This window comes from Fulmarus glacialis, unplaced genomic scaffold, assembly GCF_000690835.1.
Source record: "Fulmarus glacialis isolate BGI_N327 unplaced genomic scaffold, ASM69083v1 scaffold10782, whole genome shotgun sequence".
In the NCBI taxonomy this organism is placed as follows: domain Eukaryota; kingdom Metazoa; phylum Chordata; class Aves; order Procellariiformes; family Procellariidae; genus Fulmarus; species Fulmarus glacialis.
This window is the reverse complement of record NW_009197242.1, coordinates 156,699-166,008: the sequence shown is the minus strand read 5'-3', so window position 1 is coordinate 166,008 and position 9,310 is coordinate 156,699. Positions and strand designations below refer to the sequence as shown.

The window sequence follows — 9,310 nt, the reverse complement described above, 5'->3', positions numbered from 1 at the left end:
AAAGAGCCCGAGTCCCAGCTCTCCACTGCTGAGATGCGATTGGAAAGCAGTAAACCGTGTCAGCAGCCCGGCACCCTTACGGGAGCATCCTCCTCGGGATGGATGCTCATAGCATGTCCTAGCACTGTCCCTGGGCAGAGCAGGCATCATACACCATGCTGTGCCTTAGAACCTGCTCTGCTAACACAGCTAGTGCCTGATATTTGGGGATCTCTCACCTCCTAAATCAGAAAGATTAATTCTGGTGGTGCTGCAAAGTGTAGAATGGAAAAGAAACACGTCATAGCATAATTTTGCTTGAAACTAATCTGGACAGCTTTACCCCACGCTCCTGCTCAGAACAGGACTAGTTCCCAAGTCAGACCAGGCTATGCAGGACCTCGTCCAGTCAAGTGTTGAAAATCTCCAGGAACGGAGCTTCCCCAGCCCCAATGGGCACCTGCCCTGTGCTTATACTGCCCAAAACTGAACCAGGGGTACTGACACAGCACGCTCCCACCAGATTCCCATTCCTGTTTCAAAACGACAGATCCTGCTAGCATGGACAAGCTTGTGGCCTCTTCTGCTCCACTTTCCATCTGAAAGGAGGGAGGGAAGCGTTCAGGACATTTTAGCTTCCATGCACCTTGGAAGCATCAGCAGGTTCATGCAAAACAGGATTATTTATGAGCTTGATGGAAGTTGTCCCAAACTCAGGCTCCCTGCAGCCTGGCATTTATCAGCACTACAAGGATAAATGCAGCACACAAGGATGCCATGATAAATGCAAGCAGTTTTCTACTGAGTCATCATGTCCTGCAACAGCTGGTGAACACAAAAGGTGCAAACAAAAATTGTAGCAAGGACTGCAAGAGAATTAAGAAAATCTCCAGTTCCATCTGCAGTCTGAATAGTGACGGAGGTGATTATTAATTAATCATGCTCTTTGGGGAAAAAGAACCAGTATAAGGACTAATGAAAAGAACATATAGCGGAGAGCAAAACATTATTTATGATACCAAGTAACAACCCTGCTACTTTTTTTCCCTTCCACAGGCCCAATGGGAAGGATTAACGGGACGAATTGTCTTTAATAAAACTAGTGGTTTACGGACAGATTTTGATTTGGATATCATCAGTCTCAAAGAAGATGGTCTTGAAAAGGTAGGCAGGGTTTGTCTTACCTGCATATGGTTTAGTCTAACTCTGATACTCAGGCAACAGAGAAAATGGTTGGCGGTTGTATTGTTTCCATGTTTTCTGTTTTTTGTATGAAAGGATATTTACTTTGTGGGATTTCTCAGATCCTTTTCCATGCCTCATCCATGACTCACTAGCCCTGAAGCGATGTGCGTGGGATTACAGTTATTAGCTGCAAAAGTGCTTGTGGCACCTTCCTAGGATAGTGGAAGCAGAAGAAACTTTCTGAGCAGCCATTAACCTCTCCTTGCCCAGGCCAAAGGTGGCAGGAATAAGGCCCGTCCCACACCCCATCTTGCTGGGCTTGCTTACAAAATGTTGATTTTTCCCTGAGGAGGCAACAGCTCTTGAAAGCATCATCTCGGTGTGATTTCCCACAATGAAAATTGCCTAAGGCTTGGAAATGGCACCAGCTTATTACAGCCTAGATTTTGCAGGAGGATGCAATGTGTATTTTTGTTTATTTCTTCTCTGTGTTATCTAAGGGACAATAAGAAAAAAGTGCATTTTTGCCGGGCTGGCTGGAGGGGTCTCGTTCAGTGGCCGTGTTTGCCTGGAGGAGACACGGCACAAAGGCTGCAGCCTCAGATCCTCCTAATTAGTGCAAATCTCCTCTGGGCACAGAAATACGATGCTGATGTGCAAATCTGATTCTCAGGTGTTTGTAGGGATTTCACTTCCTTTTCTTCAATTACTTAAAAAAAAAAAAGGCAATATGCAAAGCATTAAAGCTCCTAGAACATGGGTTTCAAGGTGAGATCAGTTCGTTTAAGACAAAAGGGAGCAGCGAGTGGCCTGAAGTGAAGCACTGCACAGCGGACAGCCGATAGCAACAGGGAGCAATGCCCAGGGGCTGGGCTCTAATCAGGCTCCAAATAACGGCATGTGAGGCCACCGAGGGCTCCCGGAGCCTGACCCCTTTTGTGAGTAATTCTGAGTCCTCGTTCTGCTAGAGGCATCTTGCAGACTTACAGCAGAAAGCTGGCTGCTGGGCAGCAAATCCCTTTCTAGAGCAGAGTCTGCTTTTCGACACGCACAAGGTGCCTACTGGCAGCTAGGGACGAGTGCTGAGTCCCGTAACCTTTGGGCATGGAGACAGGTTATGCTACCGTGGGAGATGCCAGCCAGGAGCACAGAGAGAGAGTTTTCAATTAACCATGCAGCAAGCAGCCCAACATGCACAGATGACTTTTCCAGTTAAGGCTGGGGAATTAATCAAACAGTGCAGGTAGGCAGTCCCCGGAGGCGGGAGGCAGCAGTTTGATCAACCCCCCTGTTTGGAGGGGACAGATCCGTGGTGAAGCTCCCTGGGACCAAACAGCTTGACTTCCCCACCCCCCCTTTTTACAGTTCGTTTTTCCTTCGCTTTGAAATAAATTGTTGCCACGCTTTCACACCACAGCAGTAGTTCTTTGCTTCATGTAAAAACTCTCAAGGTCACCACAGCACTCTCCTAGTGAGTATTTTTTGGTGTCAAATACAGAATAAAGAAAACATTTCAAATAAACCCAATGACCTTCAGTCTCAGCTGCGATCTGCCGAGCCCGTGCAGGAAGGAGGCAGGAGAGGAGCAGGGAAGACACCACACTCTCACAAGAACTGAGCAGATCATCTTACTTTTTTTACAAAATATTTTTTATAGAGTCTAAACCAAAAAACCAACACATCTTTTTGGAGTACAGTGGCACCGACAGACTGCCGGAGGGCTGTGTTGGTAGAATAATAGAAAAATGTGCGAGCATTTGGATACCACATGAATCTAAATGTTTAAGTACAACCGCAATATCTATCTGTCAAACTAATACTCCTCAGGTGTACTGGAGAATAGCTGGCACCAGCTGTATTTATTACTATTGTGTGTCACATAAAGCCCATAGGAAGCCGCCAAACCTTGATGCATACTCTGTGCAGCCGTTCAGCTTTTGTCTCCAACAATTCAGAGATTTACAGTTCCCACTATTATTTTTTTGAAAGCTTCTTGTCAGCTCTAGAGGGGTTTTAAAGTATCGATGTCAAATCTCTGTTGAAGCTAGGTTTCTGTCAATAGTTAATCTGAAATAACAAAACGCCAAACTACAAACAAATCCCATATGGATTGTGCATTATGTATAATAGCTTATGTTTGTTGAGCTTTAGGATTGAACTCCTGATCCTTATACCTCCTGGATGTTCCAGGGATTACAGGGGTATTAACTAAACCTAATTACACATAGTTTGACTATCTGACTTGCACAGTTCTCTTAACGCACTTTTTTCCTTTTTCTTTCCTTTTTTAATATTTTAAACTGATTAATTCAGTCTTAAGTGCCATGTAGTTAATTTTCTTAAAGAAAACTTAGCAAGGCATAGTTAACTGAGTCTGCAGCGCTGCTAGCAGGTGCCTCTTAGACTTGCTTCTCTTTTCCCATGCACAGCAATAATCTTTTGACATTGAAGCTGTTGTGAGATCGAAGGGAGATATGAGGGATTGCTTAGGTTTTACCTGAAATATTTAGAGCCTTTCACAAAGTTCATGGAAACTCTTCTAGAATTTATGACATTTTTTTGCCAGGCAGCATTGCTTATTACAAAGTCTCTTTTTGGGGATGCAGTAAAACCAAGTTCTCTCCTTGGACTGCTGAAGATGTTGAAGAATCTTAAAAATAGCAATAAATAAAATATCGGAAGATCCTGGCTCCCCAGTGGGTTTGAGCTGTCTGCCTTTGGTTTCTCTCCGAGTCCCATCTCACAGTTTGACCCTACAGATGGATCATTCTGTTCCCATTTCCATGTGGGGTTTTGGTTTTTCTCACTGTCAGGCTGGCTATATGGCCACCCTGCTCCATTTCTTGGCAGCAATCCCATATTCCTCCAGCTTTCCTGACATTTTATCTCACCGTCACAGTCCTTTAGCCAGTCCTGCCTTCCAAGTTCTAAAGCCTCCCCTGCACCGCTGAGATCAGGTTAACAGGCTTAGAGTTGCCCAGATGACCTCTCTTAAATAGAGACATGTTTTGCTATTTCTGGGTCAATAGACTTCTTCAAAGTCTAATAATTTATTAAAATTGACAGCTTGAGAAAAACAGAGCACCTCAAATTGCTGAGGAACGTAGCTGCGTGTGCCCGTGCAAGTCTGCTGCCATTCCCTCCTCCAGGTTTGCTACCAGGACCCAGACCTCCCACTGCGGTGGACTTCCCTGAAGGGGTGACCAGGGCCCTTCCAAGGGGACCTGTTAGAAACATCCGTCTAGTTTGCCACAGCGCAGAGGACAGGAATGATTCCTACCAGGGATTTGCAGAGCTGGTCAAGTTGTTTTTAATTCCCCCCCCCAAAGCAAATACGTGAGGAAATGAAAAAGAAAGAAAATGGCCTCATACTTGTATTTGTTTTCTTTTGTTCTGCTTTATCCTTGCCCAGAGTTGACTCTTCAGCATCGTTTGACTGTTTGCTCTATACAGTACCTTTGCAAATTGTTCATTCAGCCCCTAAATTCCAGTCATCGTGGTCTTCTTTCATGCACCTGCGTCAGAGGGCAGCGTAAGGGTTGCTTATTGTACATGTGCAGCTGGAGTGACCTGCAGCTGAAGGGTTAATGCAAATCATCTATTTAGGCAATACAAGATGATAATTTCAGCTTTGCTTCTGTTTACTGTAGATGAAAGAAGCAAGCTCCATTTCCCAGGCCAGTAGGATGCTGAGAGCAAGTGAGGAAAGTAAGCTGGGTGTTCATGTGTTCGTTTGCTTTGTTTCAGGTTGGAGCGTGGAGCCCTTCTGATGGTTTGAACATCACAGAAATTTCCAAAGGACGAGGGCCTAATGTCACAGACTCGCTGAGCAACAGATCTCTAATTGTCACCACTGTCCTGGTAGGAGATTGCAAGCCTGTCTTTTTCCTCCATCGACAAATCTCAGGGATATCTGTTACCTCTGAAAATTCACAGCATCCCAGTACAGACCCACTAGTCCCTCTGGAAAGCCAAGCAAGGGCACAGAGAGCCCCCGTGTGCGGGCTGGGCTCAGCAGCCTGCAGATGCCCATGCGCCTGCAGCGAGGTGACCTGTGGCATCCTCCGATGCCACTGCTCCTGAGCAGGCTGCCAGCCAACACGTGGCGGACGGTGAGGCTGGCACGGGCCAGCTGGAACCGCGCGTGTTCCCCGTGCCCGGGAGGCTGCTGCTCGTCCCGGCTGAGCTCCTCCGCTTCAGCTGCCTGGCCAGGTCCCCGTCTCCCCTCGCTCCCCGCATGCTGGAGGGCACGGGAGGTTTGTGCGTGCTGAGCTCCAGGAAAGCTCCGAGTCACCCATTTACCCCCAGCGCCTGGGCAGGCAGCAGCAGGCACTGTCAGAGGGCCGGCACTGCCCACCTCAGATAGGAGTGTTCTCGTTACAGAAGAAAATACTGAGAACAACCAGAGACCCTGGCTTAGCTGTGACAACCGTGTTTCTTTCCCCCTCTTAAGTACGCACTTGAAAAACTAGCTAAGAGTAATGCCGTTATCCAGCAAACTACGGTTGCTTAACAGGTCTCCTCTGCTTCCAACTGTCGCGCTGCATTTTGTTCTCACATTTGCTATTGGATTTGATGGCAGGCATCAGATCAGAATGAATTTTTATTTACTATCTAATAAATTATGACTAGTGGTATTGGTTTCTGTATGGCTGTATTACACAGCGCAGGCTCGTGGCGTGTCACCAGAAAGCAACAAAAAATACCAGGCCTTGGACAGCCTGCCCACAATTGGGCCTGAATTATGGTTTTGCCTATGGAAATTTTCTGGCCCTTTTGTCTTCCATATTTTCAGGGAGCGTAAAGGTACAGATGGTAAAGAGCCAGCTGGGGATGCATTCCCCAGTCCAGAGCAGTGTGACCCCTCGCGATGTCCTTGCCTTCCCAAAAGGACGTGACCTGACAGAGTGGGGTTTTCTATTATATAAGGAATGGGACCAAGAAAGTGCCCAGAGAAGAGAGAAAGGAAACACTTGGTTCAGGGCAGAAGAAGGGCTGGAACCAAAGGTCTTGTATCACTCCACAAGAGGTTAGCGGAATGGAAGCAGGCAGAATGTGAGCCAAATACAGATGCTGCTGCAGCTTTCCTTGCAAATTAGCCACACCCTCTAATGAACTTCCCATTCATCACACAATATTTGTTCCAATGAAACATTTTCATTAAAGTCCCTCTCTCCAAGAGTCAGGTACAGGCTTAGCTCATTGACTACACTCAGTAACACACCACTTTGATCTCTCAACATGCAGGGAAGACTGGAAAAGCTCCTTCCCTTCCCAGTCCAGAAGTTTTCTACTGTGCCAGTCCCATGAGACCGTGATGGGTCGCGCTTATGGGGGAGTCTGCACAGGGCAGTGTTCCTGTGCCATGCGCATTAGCAGAATCGGCGGCAGCAATGGTTCCCCACTGGCTATGGTTATTGAAATGAATTGTCACATCAGGAGTTACTGCAGAAGGAGAGAAATGACAGAGCAAAAGGCACTTTAACAATTCAACATGCATCAGATTGTAAGACTGCTTGTGTTGAGACCCTTGCAGCAGTGTGCACTCAGGCACGATACACACACAGTTTGCTTTTTTTTTTTCTTTTGCATTTAAGCATTCTTGGTGTGTTTAGAAAGCAGAAATTTAGGTAGTGTTTTTCTAACAGGCCAAATGGAGAGACCTGCCATGCCAGGTTTAGTTCATTTTAGCATTTAGTTCATTAAAGTGCTGCCAGTACCTGTATATGGGAGATGCAAATTTTTAGGGCAACATGAATAACACATGACATCAAGATACTCCCAGGTGGAGGTTCAGGATCAGCTCTAAGGGAATTGTTCAAGCCCTACTGCGGCTGAATAAAACTCACCAGAAGTTATATAATGACTCCCCTTGCCCCCACTCTAATTAGAACTGTGTGCAGCACATCAGGGGAAATTCCTGGGGTGGGACGGCCAGTAGCACTGGGGAGAAGGCTGGAGGGGCAGCAGCAGAGCTGCCTGCCCTGAGAGCTGGAGCCGCTGGGTGAAGCCGTGAGACTGGAATATTGGTGAAAGCTGTATGGACAGGACTGAGGGAAACCAGAAAAGATGCATCTTGTTAGGGGTAAGATGCACGGCCAGAGTTGTGGAAATGCCTGGGCCTAGGGTGCGATAATCACTGTACCTCAAAGGCCATGGCATAATGCAAAATGATGGAGCCAGGAGAAGACCTGTCAGCCATCTGCCTTTGACATGCTTTTTTCGGGCAGCATTTTCATCTCATACTCCGTAAGCATGTACAAATTACATAATGTACAAGGGTGATATCAGTTCCTATTAATTGTGCCGTTCCTTGGGCCTGCACATGTGCCACGGGGTATCTATCTCGAAACCACAGCTGTCCTGCAATTCCCTTGCCTGCAGGAGGAGGAAATGTGCTTAGACACGAGTTCTGCAATAATTACATTTTCATATACTGGATTCTAAAAAATAAAATACAACCCTAAATTTTATTTGCATTTGCAACACCCCTTTGTACTTTTGCAGCGGTGTAAACGATTGTAGAAAAGCCATAAGAGGAACCTTTAAAAGGAAAAGCATGAAAGGTTATTTTTTCCCCTTTTGCTCGTATTGCAGTGACTTGTTGGAAGAGAAATATTACCCCAGCAGCCAGCGCCACTCTCCCCAAGCAATATGGGAACTGTGAAGTTATGAAATTGAGGGCACCTTCACTGAGAAATCGATTAGCAAACTGAGAGAGCTTGTGAATTGGATGTCTGGCCATTTTCAGTAATAAATTGTGAAATAGTCCGTGAATAAGTGGTTCACAGAGTTCAGAATTACCCCCTAGGAAATGTTTGAGACCTGGAGATACATTACTGAAGCGAGTGGCGTCCTAATGTTCAGTGCTTCGGCTGTTAAATATGTATGTAATCCCTACAGCGCTTCCCAAAATTAATAGTGCTTTATGGCTGCTCTGGAGCTGGTGTATTTATATCAAGATCCATAGATTCAGCTGATTCACAAACAAAGCACTAATTCCAGAGAAGAAAGCTGAGGAGGCGGCCAGGGAGAGCCGGATTTAACCGAGCTGCGCGTGCCAAGCTAAACTCTATAGGCGTGATGTTATCAGCTTTGCTTTATAATTCTGCATATTGAGCTTCACGTGCTCTCTCGTCCCCTCCCTACCCTGCTTTGAGGCCGAGCAGGCACCTCCTGCCCGCCTGCCTGCCCGCCCCTGCGGGGGCAGACGTGGGGGCTGACGGGTCGTACTGGGAGAGAAGAGCTGCCAAACTCCAGGCTGGCACAGCCCAGCGCTGGGTCCCCGACCCCCTCCTCGGCGTACCCACCCGAGGCAGGGCGCCTGCCCTCCACCAAACCGGGCACGTCAGTAATACTCTAACCGGGACTCCAGACCTTCCATCCCGCAACGTCAAGCCCCCCTGTCCCCGTGCAATACCGCGGGGACTCCAGCAACACGGCTCGCTCGCCAGAGCAAAACGTGAGCCCCCCCTCCCCGGCCACCCCATGGGCAAGGACGGTAGCCCTGCAGATACCTTCAATTCAAGGCATGTCTTAGCTGCTGTTGATAATTCATCCTCCCCTTGCCTTCTAGCTTTGCCTGCTGCCCACCATTTTTTGCCGTTTCCATCTGTCCTCTACACGTTTTTTCCCTCGGGCTCCCTAGTGTCCCTCGTCCTCGGTGACTGCCCAAGCCTGATACTCACAAAGGGCTGTGCGGTTTGTTGTGTGTTTGCTAACTTCACCTGCCAGCCCCCGCTAAAGAGGCAGGGGTCCATAGGGCAAAGCCTGCTCTAAAGCACTTTATCAGTTGTGCTGGTGCTTGGCACTGTTGTGATTAAAGACACCCCCAACCTTCCCACGGCAGGCATAGCTGGAGCAGACGGCAGAAACTCTCTGGGCAGCAGTAGGGCCCCATATCCCATCAGCTAGTGCCAGCCAAGAGGAAAGCAAACTAAACTAGGGAATGTTTTGGGCTGGCCACCAGCCACACACGGCTCCCTCACCTTGTATTTAACCCACCAGCCTCTTGCTCACTGCAGCGAACGTCAGGTACTGCGGTGCGTGTGGTTTGGCCGCATTTCTGCTGTGCGGGACTTGGGGTTGAATTTGTCCTCCCGCCTTTTACTGTTTCTCAACGCTTTTCATTTTCAGAGCATTAAAT

General features: G+C 47.6%; 1 protein-coding gene across 1 annotated transcript in view; it reads left to right on the top strand.

Moving 5' to 3' along the window:
- Positions 1-1,035: 1,035 nt before the first annotated feature.
- The window catches only part of LOC104072875 (glutamate receptor ionotropic, kainate 3), a gene marked incomplete at its 5' end in the record, with an annotated part of 36,113 nt that continues 27,838 nt past the window's right edge, over positions 1,036-9,310 (top strand). Inside the window, 2 exons of the mRNA XM_009572473.1 lie at positions 1,036-1,143; positions 4,912-5,025. Of these exons, the coding sequence (XP_009570768.1) occupies positions 1,036-1,143; positions 4,912-5,025 (222 nt within the window). The remainder of the gene's footprint in view (positions 1,144-4,911; positions 5,026-9,310) is intronic.